Below are 23,432 nucleotides of genomic sequence, written 5' to 3' on the forward strand. Positions count from 1 at the left end.
TTGCCTTGTTCACACCTCGAAGTGGGCAAAGCACCCTTTCTGCACCTGATCAGGCAGGATAAAAAATTACCCTTCATAAGAGAGTGGGGGACTAGAAAGAAAGAATGAAAAGAAAACAAATTAGGACAGCAAGACACACAAGTTAAAGGAAGATAGAAGGGCAGGAACTGAATAGTGCCAGTGTGATATAGAAGGGGAAGCAGGCGGGTGGTAAAGTGAGACCCGGGGCCGGGTCAAGTGGGTTGAGGGTTGCCCCTGCTGAGCAGCCTGAGAGCAGGAGCAACCAAACCACTCCAGTAGGATTCCCCTGCATGGTTGAGTAATGGTGGCAGTAGTCGGACGGCATTAATGCTCAGTGTGGCACCCTGTACACATGAACAGACTGGCAACAGGGGCCCTATTGGGATCAAAGTGTTGTCTGCGCCTGCACTTGGCTAATGGGTTTTATGGATTATTTATTAGGACGTTTTGATGCACTGAGCTATTTACACTTTGTTTTTGGATTGATTTTAATAAAAGCACTGACATTTATGCACCAACCACTTGTTGAATGTGTGGACCATTACAAATGTTGACAGTGGTGGGATTCAAACCCATGCCTCCTGAGGGACTGTAGAGGACATTTTAGAATTTTGTACTTTTAATGGACTTTTTATTTCTTGCTGATTTTATTGTCTTTAAAGTTCTTATTCTTTTAAGTCCATTTTTTTTTTGAAGGTTATGCAAGAGGCTGTCGATGAATATATCGACAGAGTAGCAGGGAGAGCAGGCACTTGCAGGCCTTGATTGACGTGAAAAAGCACTTGCTATTCCAGTGCAATCTGGGATTTATAGTATTAGTGGGGCATGTACTATGTACTGACGGGCAAGCTCTGAAAGACATAAGTTATGTGTGAGCAACTTTTCTCTGTGATGAAGTTGAACAAAACATCACACAGGAATCATCTCACTGATTCACACCTTCATTCAATCTTGAGAATTTCCACAGCTCAGACCCTGACCCCAAATATTGATGAACTTGCAGCCAAGAAAAGGTGCCAGGCATCTGGCTTGGGCTAATGTGCATCAGAGAGTGTGCTTGAATGGATAGATTTTTTTTTTTTTTTGCTGTTTTCTCCTGTAATTGCAAGGTAGAATGTTAGTAGATGTATGTTTGGGTTTTCATTGCAGAGATTTTTTGGTTGTTTTGATGGCCTTCAATAAAATGTTTTCATTAGAAATGATTTAGTGAAAGACTGCCGATAAAGAGAAATTCATAAGAAATGAATGCCACTGATGTGTCTTATATTTTAAATCCAGTCTCATTTTTTTATTTAAACAATAAGCTAGGTTTGTTCTGAATTCTGATGGGCAGTATGCAGAGCAAGATGGCATCCTCAGTCAATTTGTTTGTCTGGTAGGCAAACTGATGTTGGTTTAGATCAGCTGGGATGGAGGTTTTGATATGGGTGATTTCTAGTCATTCATACCACTTTGCGATGACAGGGGTGAGAGAGAATAATCGATAGCCATTAAGACAGGTTATCCTAGGTTTTTTTTAAAACAGGCGTAATGGTCGTGGATTTCATGCACGTGGGGGACAACGCATGAGGAGAGAGAGAGAGAGAGTGAGGTTATGTGTGTAAATACCTCCACTAGTTGGTCAGTGCAGGCCTGGTGCACCTGTCCTTGTACGTTATCAGGACCTGCTGCCTTCCTCATATTGATGTTGTGTCAAAGCACATATAAACAACTGGGTGGTGTGAATCATCATTTAGCCGGTATGGCTGAGTTTCCCTAGTTTAACAAGGATGTCATCATTTCCCACTTTCTCCCAAAAGTTGCATTCAGATGGGTCAGAGTTGCTATAAGCATATACACGTTCTTCTCTCTCATGGAATATTGTGTGCACACATTTCAAGCCTCTTTTTGTGAATACATAAGTTTTATAATTCTGACCACAGGCCTTTGTAAAGGTTGATGTGGGTTTAGATTTATCACTAACTTTGCCCTGCATTTAGAACTTTTCACTGACAAAAATTAATGTAGAAAAATCCTCAAGCTATATGTGGCAGAACAAAACTGAATGAATAGTATATTGAGAAAAGCCTGTATATGTAGAAATTACAGAATGAGAAAGGAAGAAAAATATGTATTTTATTTACATTTATTCAGTTCTGTAAAGTTTTCTTCACATTATGGTCTCACAGTTGTATTTTGAAAAAATATTTTTTGATGATTTCAATGATTTGTGTACCATGTTAAAAATCTGAAAAATTCTAGTAACACATTCATGCCTCTTGTTACATTACACATAAGTTAACTCATAATTACACACACACACACAGATTCACACGTGCGTATATATTTATACACAGTGTGTGTGTGCGTGCGTGTGTGTGTGTGTAGGTGTATATGTATATACTGTATGCTCACAAGTTTACATATCCTGGCAGAATGTGTGGCATATTGGCCATTGTTTGGAAATTAGATATGTAATTATGGTGTGCTCAGGTGAAGCAATTTATTATCACATAATTGTGTGTGTCCTTTTTAAATCATAATGATAACTGAAATCGCCCAAATGGGCCTGATCAAAAGTTTACATTGCCTTGAATGTTGCGGCTGATAATTTACATACAAGTTGACACACACGGGTTCAAATTAAGTGAGAGTGTCCACACCTGTAACTTCTTTGATTGTAATCAGTGTCTGTGTATAAATAGTCAATTTAAATTCATGCAGAGCTGCACTGACCTTGCTGGATACCGAGCCATGGGGAAAGCAAAAGTAGTGTCAAAGAACCTGAAAGAAAAGGTTGCTGAATTGTATAAATCAAGAAAATGATAATAAAAGATAACCAGAGATCTGATAATGCCTGTAAGTAGTGTTCAAATACTGATGAAAAAAGTGGAAAGTTACGGGTTCTGTTGTTAATGAGCCACCTTCAGGTAGACCAACCAAGATTTTAGCCATCACTGCCAGGATCATTTGTCAAAATTCCAAGAAAATACCCAAAAGACACTTCAGCTGAAATATAGGCTTCTCTGCAAACAAATGGTGGTGTTCTTTCAAAATGCAGAGTTAGGAAGTACTTGAACAAGAATGGACTACACAGTTGAATTGCAAGAAAAAAGCCCTTACTCTGCCAACACCACTAAACAGCCTGCTTATAATATGCCACATAGAATTGAGACAAGCATCAAAACTTCTTTGAAGTAATGAGATCAAAATTGAACTTTATGGTCGCAACCATAAGTGTTATGTTTGGAAAGGACACAATAAGACTGATGATGAAAGTACACCATACCTACTGTGAAGCATTGAGGTGGATCTCTGATGTTCTGGGGGGAGTGTGAGCTACAGAAGCATAGGTAACTTAGTGAAAACTAATGACAAGATGAATGATAGATGGATAGATAGATAGATACAGTACTTTATTAATACCAAGGGGAAATTACATAATCCAGCAGCAGTATTCTGATACAAAAAACAATATTAAATTAAATAGTAATAAAAATGCATGTAAAAGCAGACAATAACTTTGAGTAATGTTAGCATTTACTCCCCCGGATGGAATTGAAGAGTCGCATAGTGTGGGGGAGGAACGATCTCCTCAGTCTGTCAGTGGAGCAAGACAGTGACAAAAGTCTGTCACTGAAGCTGCTCCTCTGCCTGGAGATGACACTGTTCAGTGGATGCAGTGGATTTTTCATGATTGACAGGAGTTTGCTTAATGCTCGTTGCTCTGCTACAGATATTAAACTGTCCAACTTTACTCCTACAATAGAGCCTGCCTTCTTAACAAGTTTGTCCAGGCATGAGGTATCCTTCATCTTTATGCTGCCTCCCCAGCACACCACCGTGTAGAAGAGGGCACTCGCCACAACCGTCTGGTAGAACATCTGCAGCATCTTATTGCAGATGTTGAAGGACGCCAACCTTCTAAGAAAGTATAGTCGGCTCTGACCTTTCTTGAATGTGGCATGTTACTGGAATGTATTCGAGTACAACTTGTATTCGTCAGTCTGAAAGCTGTGCATGAGATGCACTTGGAAATTCCAACATGACAATGATCCAGAGCCACAAGGCCAAGCCGACCCTTACAGCAGAGAGAAAAGTGAAGGTGCTGAAGTGACCATCACAGTCTCCTAAACTCAATATCATTGAGCCACTTTGGTGAGATCTCAAATGTGCAGTTCATGCATGACAGCCCAAGAATTTACAGGACCTGGAGGCTTTTTTCCCCGAGAAGAATGGGAAGCTCTGCTACCTGAGAAAATCAAGGGCCTCATCCACAATTATCATTAAAGACTGCCATAATTGATACTAAAGGGGACAATACACAGTAGTAAGAACTAAGGGTATGCAAACTTCTGAACAGTGACCATCTTATTATTTTCCTTATAACCGTTTAATGCTTCTGCTTTTCTGTAATGTCTTATAGGTAATTTAGATTAAATTAAAAGTAAATGAAATTTGTTTTTGCCTGATCAGTCAACTTTTCTTTAAAGTATGGTACACATCTTACAAATTCTGCCAGGGTATGTAAACTTGTGTGCTAAAACTGCAGATAGAGAGTGAGAGATAGAACACACACATAGTCAAGAGGTTTAGTTGTTTCCATTAGGATGGGAAACATTTGTGGTTTAAGTATCTTAGATGGTGGTATGATTGTGGGTGTTTGCTGTTCTAGCTCCTTGAAAAAGCAACCTTTCTTACCCTTCAGATATGATAGCCTGATTAGTTTACAATGAGTGGTGCTATTAATTCCATTTGTGACACTTCTATGAGTGAAAACACCTTGTTAATGAAAGGGGTTTGAGGAAAGTGGACAAACACTGGCAAGATAACACAAAGGTTATATATTTTCAAACAGCAGCTGTTTGTAACAGGTGTGCGGAGGGGCATCACTAAACAACAACATTTATTTATATTGCACATTTTCATGCAATCACTGTAGCTCAAAGTGCTCTACAAGATGTCAGAGGGAAAGTTACAAGAAAAGAAAAAACAAATAAGATTAGGCAACGATATTAAAGATTAAGTAACAAAGAAAGAAAAAAAAAACAAATGAATCTAAATCATATCAAAAACAGATAAATATCAATTAGAAGAGTAGCTTCCTTATACACAGTTTCATGATGCAAGTCTCTAAAGATGAGTCCAGTGATAAATTCAGATGGCTGGGAGGAAAGAAAAAAAAAAACCTTAGGCCTGAGAATAAAAACTAAATCTGCAGGCAATCCCCAACTATGCATTCTGCTTTATATATAAATGTTCTTAAGTCAATCCTGTATGTTCTCAGACTTCATATGAGATGATTCGATGAAGACAGTCTTACGGATAGCTGGAGCACTCCGCTTCATTCCATCATCACAGGTGGCTGCATGGTGCTTTGATCAGGGGGTGGTGGTAGTGTGGATCACCACTGCAGAAAAACTGGAAAAGACAGCAGAGAAAAATAAAGATTAGAACATGCACAACTTATCAAATCATGAAGTGGTTGGGCTGTTGTTACAGAATACCACATCATGTTTTGCTCCTGTCAGCTAAGAACAGGAAGGTAAGACTGAACTGTACATGTGATTACTGAAATTGGACAACTGAAGATTGAAAAAATATCACCTGTTGTGAAAATTTTTTATTTCTTCTGAAAAATACAGATGATAGAGTTGGTCGTTGGTGTCTTGTGTCAGCAGTTCAGTTGGTTTTGCTATTGGAACATTTTCATGGCACATGTTTTGCCTGTTAATACTAGTGTTTTTTTTTGCATACCACAGCATTCATAAAAATCGTTGCTGACCATGTTCAACTCTTTTTGTTCACAGTCCGCAATTTTTCAAATGAACACTTCTAGCAGTGTACTTTAATAGGGTTTACACAACCCTCAAGTCTCAATCCTATAGTGTTTTTTTCGGATGTAGATGGGAGATTTGTATCATGAATGTGTGGCCATCTGCATGATTGTATGGACTCCGCACATACCAGAATACTTGGGGAATGTTTCCAGCTCCTTGTTAAGTCCATGCCAGGATGACCTTGAGCTGTAGAAGTAAAAATCGGTCCAAACTGCTACTAGATGGGTGCCCAATGTTGTAACTGAGGGCAGGTAATGTATATATTGTATATACTGTGAAGGACAACATGAATGGACTGTCTCATCCATTCCCATTCTCTGACTGGAGGCTAGCATGACATGCCAGAATAGATGGATTGACATGCCAGAATAGATGGATTGACACCCCGGTGGGAGAATGAAATAGAAGATCCTTATTTGGCTGGAGGCCAATATAATGGAAAGAGTAGGGACGACAGACTTATCAACACTGTATACTCCCCATAATACTAGGTAGCAGTGCTCCTAGACTGGTGTACCCAAGTACATGCCTGCAGGGCCAACTGGGATGTGTAATAGTAATAATAATACATTTTATTTATATAGCTCCTTTTCCATGCTCAAGGCACTTACAAAGTATAAGAAAGAAAGGCAGGGTATACAGTATATAGCATTGTACAAACCAGGTAAATAAATAAAGATGATTGCGATAGTGAATTCAGAGAAAAAAAAACCTCTAACTGACAACATAATTGATGGTCTAGCACACACACATAGGTTACATGAGCATCTTGACAGAGAAGGGTAATAAAGTCAAGTAGAGCTAAAAGCCTTCCTGAACAGATGAGTTTTGAGTTGTTTTTTTAAAAGAATTCATGGAGTCAGCTGATCTGATTAATTTCAGTAGGTCATTCCTGGGTCTGGGCTGAGCTGAAGGCCCTGTTACCCGTGGAGTGTACATTAGTGTGGGGCACAACAAGATTGCCAGAATCAGAGGACCTTAGTGGGCGGGCAGGCACATAGTGATGGAGAAGGTCACTGACATACTTTGGCGCAAGGTTATTTAAGGCTTTTTAGGTTATTAGTAGGATTTTATATTTGATTCTGTAAGACATGGGGAGCCAAAGAAGACGGAGCAGGATGGGTGTGATGTGCTCGCTGCTGCTGGTTCGAGTAAGGACTCTTGCAGCTGAGTTTTGAATAAGCTGGAGCTGTTATATAAGATTAGAAGGAGCACCTGCCAGCAGCGAGTTATAATAATTGATGTGAGATGTGATAAAAGCATGGACAGGTTTCTCAGCATTAGAAAAGGAGAGGAAGGAGCAAACATGGGATATATTACGGAGGTGAAAGTAAGAAAGTTTCTTAATGTGACTTATGTGGGCGGAATAAGAAAGGGAGGAATCAAAAATGACACCAAGATTCTTTGCAGTAGAGGCAGGTCTGATGAGATCACCACCAAGATGGACTGGGGAAGAGCACATTTTATTAAGTTGCATTTTAGTCACAATTTGCAGGAGTTCAGTTTCGTTGCAATTTAATTTTAAACAGTTCTGCTCCATCCAGGTTTTAATTTCACTAAGGCAGGTTGTGAGCTGAGAAAGTTCTGATGAAGTTCCACTTTTAACATTGAAGTAGAGTTGAGTATCATCTGCATAAAAATGATAGCCCAGTCCATAGCTCCGAATAATATGGCCAAGGGGAAGCATATAAATAGAGAAGAGAAGAGGGCCGAGGACAGAACCCTGTGGAACTCCTTGTGTGACTGGCGCCGAGCTGGATCTGCTGTTGCCAAGACTAACAAACTCATGCCTATCAGTCAGATAGGACTTGAACCACTGGAGTTCAGTGGGGAGCTGCAGGGGAGGAACATCCCTACTTTAGGAGGCTTCTCAACAAGTATTTCTCCTAACACAGTGAGAAATGTTATCAGGGACATATTTTTTGATAAGAATACAAGATCTAGTTTCGAACAACTTGTTGAGCCTACATATAAAAACTTGAAAACAGTATTTAATGTTGGCACACATTGTACTTGATGACCTTTTAAAGTGGTATGATGTGTACTCCAAACAGTCTATTTAGCATTTACCACAAGAGTTCGTTCAGGGTGCAATTCTGCATTGTTTTCCCTAATTTGGTAATACCTGATAAATTAAGAGCAATGTATAGCATTTGTATAAAGAGCCACATAGGGATTTAATGGTTCCTCATATGTGGAAATAAAACTGCTTGTTATTAAGTTTGCAATGCTAAATAATATGTCTGGCATTGACACATGTATATTTTGAATGGCAAAAGATAATGTACTATAGTTAGTTTTTATATTTAGCAAGCCAAAAAACAGATTTTATATCCTTGATTTTTATTTACATAAAATATGAAAACATTAGACATGGATTACGATTATGTAAGTTTTCATCCCAACCAGTTCATTTTTTAAATTGGACTCCTATATTAATTAAGCAAGGTGTTATTTCTCATTTTTGTATGTTTTTGTTTGAATACAGAAATTACAACATGGTTAATCAAAGTTTAATTGAAGGTAAAAGGATTTTGCATTCTGTATATTACACTTTATTGGTGTTTTGGCCCAGAATTACAACTTAGTATGTTTAACCTAACAGAATTTTTGTTTTAAACCGAACAGGAGAAGTATTTGTTTTCATGTTCATTATTTCAAATGAAAAGTACTGCCTGTTGTGCCTAGTATATAAATATTGCAAAATGTATGAAAATATGGATTAATCCTCAAAAAATATTATTTAATAGATGCAGAGTTAATTCTCACATTTTTCTCAGTTGAGATAGGAAAGGCACTGACATTCAGCAGCTCTGAATTTGATATGCATGTTAGAAAATGCAAGGAATAATAAACTGATTTGAAATATGAAATGTTTTCTTTTATATGTCATGGTTTGAAAAGTAATATGGTAGACATGGAAGCTATGAATATCATATAAAACATCATTGAAAATAAGCAATGTTAACCTTTTTTAATTTGCTTGTTTGTGTGGAAATTGATTTTTGTGCAGACTCAACAGAATTTTGTTAGGTTTACCTTTGAAGTGGATAAAATCAGAAGGAAAAACAGCTACATTTATTACAGAAGTTTGTTTCTTTATCAGTTTTTATCTTTATGTGATTCATTTTGTTTAATCTAGGATTACATAAAAATTGTACACTTTTCTTTTAATTATTTTATTTAAAATTTCAGATGGAGTTCCTTTTGTGGAGCAAACTACAGGTGGACTATGCAATGTTGCTTCAAGTACACTTGACAGCATCCCTTCTTCTATATCCAGTCCATCCACTGACAGTGGTCTTGATCTGTCTTCTAAAACCCCCTCCAAAGAAGACCTTACTGATGTAGAACATGGTAGTTCCTCATGCACAACTCCAGCTACAACACATTCGTTAGAACTTACAGGAGGAAATATTTATCCAGGTTACAGTGATGAACAGGTATGGGTGTACAAATTTGTGATAGTTTTGTATTACTTTTGAAAAAAGGGAGTAAGAATGAAGTAGTATAGGAAATTGGTTTGTGTTTATAATAACTGGGAATGATGTCTTCCCATTTATTTTACTTAATGTCTTTTAAAGGAATTAAAACATCAGAATGCTTTTGATATTCACTGTAATGACATTCTAATCCTGCAGTATATAGATTACTTCAGAAGGATTCACATTTGCACATCTGAACCACTAGCTGGCTGAATGATTTACTAGAGGTTACATGGTGGTACAGTGCTAGAAGCTGAACCCTGCCATTTTGTGGTTTCCAACTTATGATTTAACCAGTAATTCACATCACACATCACCACAGTCTTAGGACTGATCACCAACAATGATGAGAAGGCTTACTGGGAAATAGAGAAATATAGAAATATCCTAATATATTCGAACATTACCTAAATATTCTGGTTGCTAAGTACACATTTCTACCATATGTGATTTTTTATATTTCTGATTGACATTATTGCTTATAACTCAGTTGATTAAAATCACCAGGGGATCAGTGTAAACTTCAAATAAATGCAACACTTCAAAACACAGCCTACATGTTTTGATAATGAGATATCTTGGGGAATCCCTTGCTCAAGTTTGGAAATGCAGCCATATAAGCTAAATGACAACTCATGTATAATAATTCATATCTCCAAGTCATTATTAGAATGTACATTGACACGAGAAATATGTTAAACCCTTACACAGACTGATATGATGTTTAGACTCTTTACTTCCCTAGTTGAATATTTGAATTGAAGAACTACAATTCACATGTACAACTTTACTTGAAACTTCCAGTTTTATAAATCTGATCTAGGGTGTGTTTTTTCATTTCACTCTCTCACCCCCTGAAGGGCGCAACATATTGAAACTGCCTCGCAACATCTGTCCCGCTTTCAGAGATGATGGAAGCCCAGTTGTAGCCCTTGGCTTTGGGCCTGGAGTGTGCATCCCATTACTTAAATAAAGGCCCCCCTGCAGAGTTCAAAGCTTGTAGTCAGTCCTATGAAACATCAGGGAGCAGTGGACAAGGGGAATCCCCCTTTGTTTACCTAAACAGCACTGCTTAGATGATGTTGCCCTAGGTGGCTGCCTAGGTTGCTTAATGGGATGACCAGCTTTGTGGGTTGGGAGTAGTGTCACTTTCAACAATAGTTGATCTAGTGATGGCGCATCATAAATCTCACTGCTTCATAGTGGACCTCAACCCTGGTCATTGATCGTGAGTCCAAACTTCGTGGGGCAGCCCCCAGATACCAAGGTGTTGTGTTGTATCTTGGCCATTTGATGCTCTACGGTGGACCAGGCACTCCCCAAACCACTCAAAATGAATGAAGCCATTAGGAGTCTGCATGTAATATTGTTGACATCTGTTCCAAAAAAAAAAAAAAAATTAGAGAAAACATGGGGGGTGTCATGTCAGTGCTCAAAAAGTTTTGGATTGGAGATACTCAACCTGTAGTGGTTTTATGAGAGAAATGTTATGTGTTTAATCTATAACACTACACATCTGGCAGGTAGTGTAGACTTTAAACCACAAGGTTAAATTCAATGTTTGAACCTGCACAAGTTACTTAACCAGCATGTACTCTACTTGCCAAAATATGTATGCATACTTAAAAAGCCCGTAATGAGCAGTGATCTTGTATGTTCCCTTAGATACAGTTGTTAACCTAATATACATTATTAGTAATAGGTTTGAAGTTGTTAATAAATGTAAAAAATGTATGTCTGTGATGGTTATAACATACCTGTTTATGCTCTTCCATTGGTGAAACAAACAGTGAATTAAGGACTGTTGGGGTTTGTTTCTTCTAGCTCAATGAGTGATTCTTTTCCTATCATCTGCATAGAACTTAAACATGTAACAATATCTGAGACATGAAGCAATTGAATGTTTTTTTTCCTTTGCATTGTAATAATATCTAAAGATTATCAATAAGCCTCTCAGAGATATTTGTTGAAATAATATATCAGCATAATCCTTTTTTATGCTTTAGACAGAAAATCAACAAGTGGATAAAGTTCAGTCAACTTCAGTGGAATCGATTCCTGAGGTTTTAGAGGATCGAGATTCAATTATAGATCACTCGGACACCGCATCTGTGCATGATATGGATTATGTGAACCCAAGAGGAGTACGATTTACTCAATCGACACAGCGGGATGGTAGGTAAAAACTGGTTCATGCCAAATTTTAACTTAACAATCTACTGGAAAATTTTTGATCTCTTTATATTATTTTGAACTTGCTTTTTCAGTTATGAACTCATAAATAGCCAGAACCCATGTCTGCAGCATCCAGCAATGGATAGGAGACAATCTGTCGCAGGGCATACATATGTACGCATACCATTCCTCCCAAATTCAGCGGTATTAGTCAATCTAACTTAGGGATAAGGGCAGAAATAGTTGAAAGTTGTGGAAGAAAATTTTAAATACTGGAATGCCCCAATTTAAGCAGTAAAACACAGGCAGGAGAAAGCGTCAATCATTCTTCTTTATCTAAATCTCGCAAGAGACAACACCTCTTCTTAGCAACATGTTACAAAGGAAAAAGTGTCCTCTGTGCTATATTTATACAATTCATTGATTAGGTCACTACTCAAAAAAAGGAATTCATTACATAATCAGAAAACTTTTAACATGATTGGTTACACCCAGTTGCTAACAGGACATGGTAAATGTTGATACCTTAAGTGACCACATTTTGATTGATAGTCCCGTTAGCTTAGGATGTACATGACTTTTAAAATATATTATTTTTTCATTCTTATTTTAGGAAGCATGTGATGTTCTCTACATTCATGGTTTAATAAGAACAATGGTCTAATTTTTTTATGATCCAGATGGGTACAAAAACAGGAAACTTATTACTATAGAAGAATGGTTATGCCATAAATTTTCCCTTTAAGGGGTTATATAAAATAACAAGAAATGCATTTATCATAGTAATAAATAACTAAACTAACAGCATCAGCTTTTAAGCATAAGCTCAGAAGGGTATGAGACTCAGACAAATACTAGGTACACATTGGACCAGGATTCAAATTCAACTCTTACAAAATTTAAAGTTGAATTACCAAGTTTGGATTTGAGCCAGGCTTTATAATAAGTTCTATCCAATCCACATCAGTATCACTCTTGATCACTGTCAGTTTTTTCAATTTTTGTATCTCTGCTAGGGCTGGGCGATTTAAACATAAAGATAATTATCGCAAAATAACTTTTCCTCAATAAGACATGGTCAATAGAACTTCAATGTAACTCATTCCATCTGGCAGACAACACAAAATGCCAATGATAATGAGAGTAGTGCCTGTCATGTGGCTGGAATAGAATAACAGCCATATCAGGTTAAGTTAAGAACACAGCACTGAGTGTAGGAGTAGCAGCAGCACATGTGCTAAGGTTTGGGCTACAGCAGCCCTGCACAGCAGTATATCTGGAATGGGAGCGAGATAGAAGAGAAAATGTTAATGAAATATTTTTAAAAATCGGTGTTACCAAAGAAGACACCAAGACGGACACAGCTCAAGGTTCAAAAGGCAAGTACATTGTAGTAAAGAAGGGTCAGAGGAATTTGGTAGCATGGAGATATGTTAGCTATTTAAAGTCTGACAAGAAGAAGAGCAGTGTGCACTGCAAATTGTGGCAAAAGTACCGTAGATACTCGTGTATAAGTCGAAAAATGTATGTCTTAAAATTCATTCAAAAAAAACAGGGGCAACTTATCCACGGGGCAACACAATTTTCCATAGAATTTGGGTAATGGCACAGTGCTTTTATTTAAAGCAGTCAATCAAAATCAGTGTTCAAAGTAAACAGTGCAGTGATTCAAAAGAACTCTTCATTAAATAAATAATCCATAAAGCAAACGTGGAGGTTTAAAAATCAATAAAATAGAAAAACAGTCCTTTAAAAATCCGAGGTTAAAATGTTGCTGGAAGCAGTCTTTAAAATCAATAAGCCCGGTGCCTCTTTTAAACTAGCCCACTCACACCATCTCTCTCTCTCCTGCTTTCTCCAGCCACCTCCATCTTTCTTTCTCTTCCTTTTTTTTACTCCGTTTTTCCTTCATCTCTAATTGACTCACGCTTCTCTTTATATGCAGAGAGGACATAGCAGCTGCAGCACATTAGCCACGGGAACATTCACGGATGTGGGCAGTCCCTCACTTGTGCACTAGGTGAGAAACGCCCACACCGCAGATCGCCCTGCGGCTCGCTAAGTCGCTAGTGCAGTGATTATTTATTTAAAAACTAAAACGCCCTTTGCTAAGAGAGCTGTCGACCCATCCACATAAGCCTTTGTTGGAATTTCAAGCATTGGCTGGCAGGTGTACGCGGTTTATGAACAGATATGGGCTGTGCCTTCGTCAGCGAGCAAAAATCACGCAGAAGCTGCTGAAAGATCTAGAAGAAAAGTTCAGTTTCTTTCATAAATTTATTATCAAGCAAAAACAAAGGCATGACTTTGATGTCAATAACATTGGTAACATGGATGAAACGCCAGTGACATTTGATATGCCGGGGAATTGTACTGTAGCAGGTATTGGTGAGAAGGCCGTACTTAATAAGACAACGGGCCATGAAAAAACCCAAGTTTTACCCTGGACTTATACGCGGGTTATAACAAATTTTGTAATTTTTGGCTTAAAAATACATTTGACTTATTTGGGAGATCGACTAATATGCGAGTATCTACGGTATGTTTCCACAAAGACCTGTAATACGACTAATCTTTTGAATCATCTGAAGCAGTACCATCCTTTAGAGCAGGGGTCTCCAACTTGTCACTCACGAGCTACAGGTAGCTTGCAACCCCTTTCCAAGTAGCTCGCCAAAGGGTTAATGAATCCTACATAAATTTGAAAACTTTTAATTAGGCAAATTAGGGTTGGTCGATCTTTCCAAAAAACCATATAATGATCAACAATCTGAATTGCAATCTATCTTTTCAATGTGGCATATACTTAACAGAATATCTGGACTCAAGCACATCAAGACCTAAGTAACACTTTATTTTAAATATCCAACAAAGTTGAATTCTATTATTCTCTCGTTCGCTAGCTAAGCGGAGTTAAGGAACACGCCCCAAAGCTGGCGAGTGAGTGAGAAAGGCCCCGCTCCCCTCCCCTTGGCCTGCTGCGTCTCTCTTGGATTTGCGCTAATAAATCAGTACTGCAAGAGAACTATGACACATAGCAAAATTAGAGAAGTCGCAAAATCAACCAGAATGTTCAAGCAAATTGTAGAAAAACACCCTATCTAAATCTGTTAAGTAGCATGAAAAGCAGACAGACAAACATTGGATTTTATGTATTATATCTTAATAAACCTTCAAAATAATGTGCAGTTAAAGTCTCAACAGCATTCTCAGCATTTCTGGAACTTAGTAGAGCCACATAACTATAAGAATCTTCACCAAGCAGCTCTGAAAATGTCTGCTTTGTTTGGGTCTACATATCTCTGTGAGTTTGCCTTTTCTTACATGAATGTCATGAAATCAAAGTTCAGAGCAAGACTGACAGATGAACATTTTTAGAATGAACAATTAAGAGTGAACCTAAGTAGCAACAATCCACCATACACCTCTCTTGTTGACTCCATTCAGTGCCAGTTATCTGAATAACTAAAAAACACATCACACATGCAACTGTATGTGTGAATACTCTTGTGAAGTGAAACAATGACATGTAACAAAATGACAAATGAATAAGAAATATCTGTGTATTTGGAATTGCATTGTTTTGTTTTGACAGCATTCCTGTTTTAATTAAATAGTGTGAGATACACTAGAAAACACATACAGATACAGTGAACCCTCGTTTATCACGGTTAATCCGTTCCAGACTCTACCGTGATAAATGAATTTTCGCGAAGTAGGATTCTTTATTTATAAATCGAGTATTTTCGCAGTTAGAGTATAGAAAACCTGTTTACGACCTTCTAAATACGTTTTTTAACATTATTAGAGCCCTCTAGACATGAAATAACACCCTTTAGTCTCCATTACACTTGTATTACCCAATATATTAGACAAAATAAGAGAAAATAAGACATATTAGACGTTACAAATATCATATTACTAGGCGACCGACTTTTATCCTCAATTTTTGTGCGCTCCATGTGTACATCAGGCATGTAAGTGTAGGGAATGAGAACATCAAAGTGCCCATTCATAACATCTCCCGAAAACCTAAGTTCTGTACCGCTAAAGATGGAGTTTCATGCACTAAATAAGCTATAGATGAGAATAAGCAAGCACCATCTCCCCTGATATTTACTATGCGGTGAGGCATTTGTACTCCACCAACATTACATTATATTAACATTACATAATTTTGTCTATTTTTCCAGCGCATCGCGCACAAAAGCAAGGGAATGATGAGAGCACCAGAACTCTGCTCACATCGGGTCGCTTCGTACCTCAAGCCGCAAGTAGTAAGTCTGTAATAAGCGGAATACTGCTACGCTTTGCACTCACGGGACGGAAGGGCAATCCCAAACGCTTTTATATAGTAGATTATTGTACTGTACATTTAATTGCACACAACCACAAACCTATGAAGGCACGACCTCAGTAGGAGAGTTTTCAGAGGTGGTGCAGTATCTTCAGCAGGTGTGTTGTTGTCTTCAGTCTTCAGTGAAGAAGTACTAGGAGTAGGCAGTGGGTGTCTGGGTGCGCGGCTGAAGAACATCTTGATAGGCAGTTGCTGGCGCTGTCTTTTCATATGCGTGAGGAGGCTTTTGTAGGGTATTGCAATCTTTAATCATATCCAAGAGTTTCACCTTCTCCTGGATAGTAAGCATTTTCCTCCGGCGCTTAGTTTTATTGTCAGAAGGCTTATAAAAAGCAACACGTTTAGGAGCCATTGTAGGGCTTAGATAAAAGTTCTCAGAAAGTGCATGCGTAGTGACGTAGCGTGTATGAGAAAAAAATCGCGATAGAGTGAAGCCGCGAAAGTCGAAGCGTGATATAGCGAGGGATCACTGTAGACAGATAGATAGATACATACTTTATTAATCCCAAGGGGAAATTCACATACTCCAGCAGCAGCATACTGATAAAAAAACAATAAAAAATATTAAATTAAAGAGTGATAAAACTGCAGGTAAAACAGACAATAACTTTGTATAATGTAAACTTTTAACATTTACTCCCTGGGTAGAATTGAAGAGTCGCTTAGTGTGGGGAAGGAACGCTCTCCTCAGTCTGTCAGTGGAGCAGGACAGAGAATGTTTTTGTCTATTTGGGGGTTTGTTTCCCAACCATTTAAAATAGTTTAAATCTATTCAAAGGAAAAGGATACAGTAGAGAGGTGTTTTATTGAGATTTTATTCTGTTTTAATACCTACTTTATTTATTTGGAACTGACCAAAGAATTTACTTTGTGTTTTCCTCTAAAACTTGAAAGCTTTAAGATTTTAATTTTATATTTAAGATTTTTGATTTAAAGTTTTATTTTATTTATCTGGAGTTGACCAACAAATTTATTGTGTTCTCCTGTAAAACCTGAACACTTTTGAATGTTCAGAATTGAGACTTTTGCGTATTTTATTTATTTGGAAATAAAAGAATTTAGTTGTTTATTTTGTTTGTGTTCTCTTGTAACACTTAAAACATTTAACTGGTTGTAATTAATATTTTAGTTTATTATATATACCTATTTTATTTATTTGAAATATAGTTTTATAATTCTATATAGTTCTATATAGTTCTACAGTACATTTCTCATGTTCAAAATCTGACAGAAAATAAAATGTAAACTGAAATTAACCTTATGATATCTTCGTATCTCATTGGGATCAAAAAGGAACCTTAAAGCTTGACAGAAATAGTGGTTTGATTTACATCATGATATATGTTGATATCAACTGATATGAAAAACAGTATTGTGATAAGATTCTTTTCCGTATCACCTAGCCCTAGTCTTAGCATAAGCGTGCTAACTGAAGAAGACATGTCATATGTTTGGTTAAACTTTCAGCCAAAGTCAATAATAAGAGATTTTCACTGTACTGCAGAAGACATTAAAATCTTCCCGCTGTAGACAAAGATTGTTTTTATTTTAAATGTGTCTGATCATGCAACAAGCCAGGAAGCCAGGCGTTCAGTGCTCTGTGAGGTTTTTTTTTTTTAATAATTCAAAATTGCCCAAACTAAAGGTTCATTTGTTACATTATATGGAAACAACAAACATACTACAATAATTGTGTATTTCCTAAATAAATCTGCAACAGGTATTACTACTATGAGAAGGAAGAACACACTTAGAATGTAGACAGCCAGTTCAAGTCTCTGGTACAGGGCAATTCAGAACACAGGTCATGTTTTTTGCTTATAAAGTATTGTTGCATTTACAATTATGAATCATGTTTTTTGTAGTAACTGTGAAATCAAGTGGGTTTTTTTTGTTTTTTTCCTTTTGTTTTCCTTTTTCTTGTCCTTAAATGGTTATGCAGGTGCCACATTGGTTCCTTATGGCCTTCCATGTATTCGGGAGCTTTTCCGTTTTCTTATATCTTTAACCAATCCTCACGATCGACATAACTCTGAAGTAATGATCCACATGGGCTTGCAGCTATTGACGGTGGCTCTGGAATGTGCACATATTTCCAAGTTCCAATCTTTGCTTGGCCTTGTTAAAGATGAACTTTGCAGACATCTTTTTCAAGTAAGAGTTTTCTTTTTTCGTAAATGATTTGAGGTACCTGAAAATAATAAACAAAGTTTTGTGTAATGTTCACTTCAATAGGACTATTTCGGAAAATAGCAGCTGAGATGAATAAATTTGTACCCAAATTCACGAGCGAAGGGTATAAAATCTGTTTAAATATAGCTCTATATATTATTATCTGTATTGATTGTATGCCTTTATAAATGTATTTCATTTGAATAACTTAAGCATTTTAATATAGTACAGTAACAATATCTATAATCTGGATATACAGTTAGGTTCATAAATATTTGGACAGAGACAACTTTTTTCTAATTTTGGTTCTGTACATTACCACAATGAATTTTAAATGAAACAACTCAGATGCAGTTGAAGTGCAGACTTCAGCTTTAATTCAGTGGGTTGAACAAAAAGATTGCATAAAAATGTAAGGAAACTAAAGCATTTTTTAACACAATCCCTTTATTTCAGGGGCTCAAAAGTAATTGGACAAATTAAATAACTGGAAATAAAATGTTCAATTCTAATACTTGGTTGAAAACCCTTTGCTGGGAATGACAGCCTGAAGTCTTGAACTCATGGGCATCACCAGATGCTGGGTTTCCTCCTTTTTAATGCTCTGCCAGGCCTTTACTGCAGCAGCTTTCAGTTTCTGTTTGTTTGTGGGCCTTTCTGTCTGAAGTTTAGTCTTCAACAAGTGAAATGCATGCTCAATTGGGTTAAGATCAGATGACTGACTTGGCCATTCAAAGATTTTCCACTTCTTTGCTTTAATAAACTTCTGGGTTGCTTTGGCTGTATGTTTTGGGTCATTGTCCATCTGTATCATGAAACGCCGCCCAATCAATTTGACTGCATTTATCTGGATTTGAGCAGACAGTATGTCTCTGAACAGCTCTGAATTCATTTGGCTGCTTCTGTCCTGTGTCACATCATCAATAAACATTAGTGTCCTAGTGCCACTGGCAGCCATGCACGCCCAAGCCATCACACTGTCTCCACCGTGTTTTTCAGATGATGTGGTATGATTTGGATAATGAGCTGTTCACACCTTCTCCATACTTTTTTCTTACCATCATTCTGGTAGAGGTTGATCTTGGTTTCATCTATCCAAAGAATGTTTTTCCAGAACTGTGCTGGCTTTTTTAGATGTTCTTTAGCAAAGTCTAATCTAGCCTTTCTATTCTTGAGGCTTATGGGTGGCTTGCACCTTGCAGTGCACCCTCTGTATTTACTTTCATGCAGTCTTTTCTTTATAGTAGACTTGGATATCGATACGCCTACTCCCTGGAGAGTGTTGTTCTCTTGGTTGGCTGTTGTGAAGGGGTTTCTCTTCACCATGGAAATGATTCTGCGATCATCCACCACTGTTGTCTTCCGTGGACGTCCAGGTCTTTTTGCGTTGCTGAGTTCACCAGTGCTTGCCTTCTTTCTCAGGATGTACCAAACGATAGATAGATAGATAGATACTTTATTAATCCCAAGGGGAAATTCACATAATCCAGCAGCAGTATACTGATACTATTTGGTTTTTTTTGTAATAAAAAAGCATGTAAAAGCAGACAATAACTAATGAGTAATGTTAGCATTTACTCCCCCGGATGGAATTGAAGAGTCGCATAGTGTGGGGGAGGAACGATCTCCTCAGTCTGTCAGTGGAGCAAGACAGTGACAAAAGTCTGTCACTGAAGCTGCTACTCTGCCTGGAGATGACACTGTTCAGTGGATGCAGTGGATTCTTCATGATTGACAGGAGTTTGCTTAATGCCCGTCGCTCTGCCACAGATGTTAAACTGTCCAACTTTACTCCTACAATAGAGCCTGCCTTCTTAACAAGTTTGTCCAGGCGTGAGGCATCTTTATGCTGCCTCCCCAGCACACCACCGCGTAGAAGAGGGCACTCGCCACAACCGTCTGGTAGAACATCTGCAGCATCTTATTGCAGATGTTGAAGGACGCCAACCTTCTAAGAAAGTATAGTCGGCTCTGACCTTTCTTACACAGAGCATCAGATTTTGCCACTCATAATATTGTAGCAATTTCTCGGATGGGTTTTTTCTGTTTTCGCAGCTTATGGATGGCTTCTTTCACCTGCATGGAGAGCTCCTTTGACCGCATGTTGTCTGTTCACAGTAAAATCTTCCACATGCAAGCACCACACCTCAAATCAAATCCAGGCCTTTCATCTGCTTAATTGATGTTGACATAACGACGGACTTGCCCACACCTGCCCATGAAAAAGCCTTTGAGTCAATTGTCCAATTTCTTTTGAGCCCCTGAAATGAAGGGATTGTGTTAAAAAAAAATGCTTTAGTTGCCTCACACTTTTATGCAATCGTTTTGTTCACCCAGTGAATTAAAGCTGAAAGTCTGCACTTCAACTGCATCTGAGTTGTTTCATTTAAAATTCATTGTGGTAATGTACAGAACCAAAATTAGGAAAAAGTTGTCTCTGTCCAAATATTTATGGACCTAACCGTAAGTAGTTTTAAACTGTTGTTTTAAACTATAAATGTAATGATATTGAAATAAGAAAGGGATTTTAAATCATATGAAGACTTTGATTGAATTTAATTTTTAGCGAATTTATTGTATTCACATTATTTTATTAGTAAGTGTTTTTTTTTTTAATTTTTTTTTTTTTATTCTAGCTCCTAGCCATAGAGCGCATGAACCATTATGCTGCTTCCATTAAAGTATGTTTTCTTCTTTTTGAAAGTATGAGAGGACATCTTAAATTCCAGCTTGAGGTCAGTATGCCTTTAAAATGTTTTGAGCCATAAATGTTGTTCAAAGAAATTCTTTTTCTTTATGTTTTACTTTGGGTGGATCTTATAACTTTGTATTTGGTATGAGCCTAAATACAATGCTTTGGATCTTTCACATATTTCTATAATTATTATTTTTCAACCCGCTGTTTTAAAGAGTATGTAAGGTGAAGCTAACATACTTTTTCCTAAGGTTTTGTTTACTTTTATGTCCTCTTTACAATAATGTTTTAAATGTGCCATCAAATATTCTTGTTTTGCTTCTGTGTAATTTGTTTTGTGTACTCAGTCACTTCCTGTTTAACTTTTCAACTTTATGATTTAATGTATAGATATTAAATACTCTCAGCTTGTCCTGTTTTTCTGATGAAGCCTTAACCTCACTTGCAGGGCATTCTTCTGTCTGTAAAAGACCACCTTACTGGTTTAACATGGCAGGTAGCTTTTGGTTCAGGAGTGATTGAAAAATATGCCATGTTGTAGCCACTGAAAGTGTTTTTGCTACCTTAAAAAGTTATTTAGATAATATTTTTTTCTACAATTATATACATATTTATCTTTTCTATGAGTTAGTGATGATGGGTGGACATTATTGTGGTGGTTGTTTGTCTTTTTGAAGAACTCTCCTTAACATTAAATAATACATTTTATTTATATAGCACATTTTCCATACTTACTTGCTCATCAATCTGAGGAATGAAGGCATCACAGTTTAAGCAAGTTTAAAAACATTTTTTTAGGTTTATATAGAGTCCTTTTACCTGTGTACAGGATACATCGGCATACTGTACAATGTGCCACTCCAATACCAAATATATACACTAGAATTTTCAGCAGCTGAATTATCTAACATTTTTTAAATGGACAAAGTTTTATACCAGGGGTTTCGAATGTTCTACACTCACAGTAATATGAATGAAAGTGAACAGGATTTAAAAGTAACTAAAATGTAAAAGCACACAGACATCCAAGTGAAATGTGCAGCAATCTACCAACTCCCTTTTGATAACATGTTGTACAGAATTTTGCATTGATGAATACAGTATTCCTTTAGAACATTTAGAGAAATTCTGATGAGAATACCTCACTAATCCTATCTGCCTAATTCCTCCATCATAATTTCATAAAATTACTCTTACTCTGTACCACACTACCTGGTAGTTTATTCTCTTTCTCCAAAATGCGTGCTATATTTACCCTTTGGTTTCCACCTTTTGTACCTGTGTAATTTTAAAGTAACAACACGGATCCATTGTACTAATTCCTTTGTCACCTCTTAATCTTTGTTTACTTAAACTGAAAAGGTTCAACTTCTTCAGTCTTTTCTTATAACTAATTATGAGTAAACCTTGCTGAATTCTTTTTTCTTCAAGTTCATTGAAAACAAGAAAATATCCAAGTATTTTGACGAATTGGCAAAATACATTGAAGTCAATCGGCAATGAATTAGATACAAGTGGTTTACAATAGTGCAGTGGTCTTTTAAGGCTCCCTGAGGCCAGGAGAAGTGACTGTCAACTCTGTTAGACTGATTATTGTGGCCAAATATGTGACCTGAGCTGTGAGGCATCAGTTCTAACCAGTGTGCCACCATGCCTACCTGAGGTAAAAGGCATATTCTTGAGTCCAAAATATCTTTAATCCCCCTCTCGGCATCTCCTGACTAAGTAACACCCATAGACCCAGGGACTTTATCAATCAGTGTTACACAGTGGTATGCAAAAATTTGGTCACCCTTGCATAAATTGACTGTTACTGTGAATAGTTAGCACTAAAATCCCTGAAGCCTATGAAAAAAGTCATAATGCCTGGGCACCTTAAATTCCTTTGCACCTCTTCATGAGTGTCTTTGTTTTGCAAATGTGTCAATCAGCACAACCAACAAGCAGCCTGCTGTTCCATCCCCCACCGATGCAGCTGAAGTTTTCCCAGCACAAGTCTCTTAATCTGGGTGTGAGGTGCCTGGAATTGTATAGGGTTAATAATATATCGTTCTTTGGAATACATTCATTTCATGAGTGTTCTGTGTCTACAACGATCTGAGTAAATGTAGTAAGACAGGAAATGTGAGGCAGGAAAAGGTAAACACATAACAAAACAAACTTTTTCCATGCTATAGTAATAATGACTTGAAGTGTATAATGTGTGAAGACTTTAGTCCAAAAATCAAGTAAACACAAGCACTTTTATTCAAGAATATAACCAAAGAAAAAAAAATCATTTGATTTGCATGTTGCTTTCAATGTGTTAAAAGCCCAAGCTCAAATGAAGAAAGATGTCTTCTTGGATGGTGCAGAAGTAAGAACTGCTGTATTATAACCAAAAGGTTGTGGGTTCGAGTCTAGCTGTTTCAATTTTGAGTTATGTTATTATTAACGTAAAATGATAAAAACATAAATTTGATTTGAGGCTGTAACACCCGGTGTAAATTTTTGCCGCCTGTAAAAGATGTTGTAGAAGGGATATAAGCAGACACACAAATGCTGGTGAAACATGTCTTCTTCGTGTCTTGTTGTCACTTGATATTTTTTGTTATTCAGTTTTATTCTTGAATAAAAGCGCACTTGTTTTCGTTATACCTTTGCAGAAGTGTATTTTATATTCCAGTAATCATTTGAATGAGATCAAATCTGTCTCTGCCTCTCTCGTG

At 37.2% G+C, this 23,432-nt stretch overlaps 1 protein-coding gene across 5 annotated transcripts in view; it reads left to right on the forward strand.

Moving 5' to 3' along the window:
• Positions 1–23,432, forward strand: part of gbf1 (golgi brefeldin A resistant guanine nucleotide exchange factor 1) — a 334,724-nt gene that overhangs the window by 231,967 nt on the left and 79,325 nt on the right. For all 5 annotated transcript variants that reach the window (XM_039753120.1, XM_039753118.1, XM_039753111.1 and 2 more), the window contains 4 exons: positions 9,036–9,283; positions 11,332–11,500; positions 17,800–18,011; positions 20,666–20,764. In XM_039753120.1, the coding sequence (XP_039609054.1) occupies positions 9,036–9,283; positions 11,332–11,500; positions 17,800–18,011; positions 20,666–20,764 (728 nt within the window). The remainder of the gene's footprint in view (positions 1–9,035; positions 9,284–11,331; positions 11,501–17,799; positions 18,012–20,665; positions 20,765–23,432) is intronic.

Source organism: Polypterus senegalus, chromosome 1 (assembly GCF_016835505.1).
Source record: "Polypterus senegalus isolate Bchr_013 chromosome 1, ASM1683550v1, whole genome shotgun sequence".
Taxonomy (NCBI): Eukaryota; Metazoa; Chordata; class Cladistia; order Polypteriformes; family Polypteridae; genus Polypterus; species Polypterus senegalus.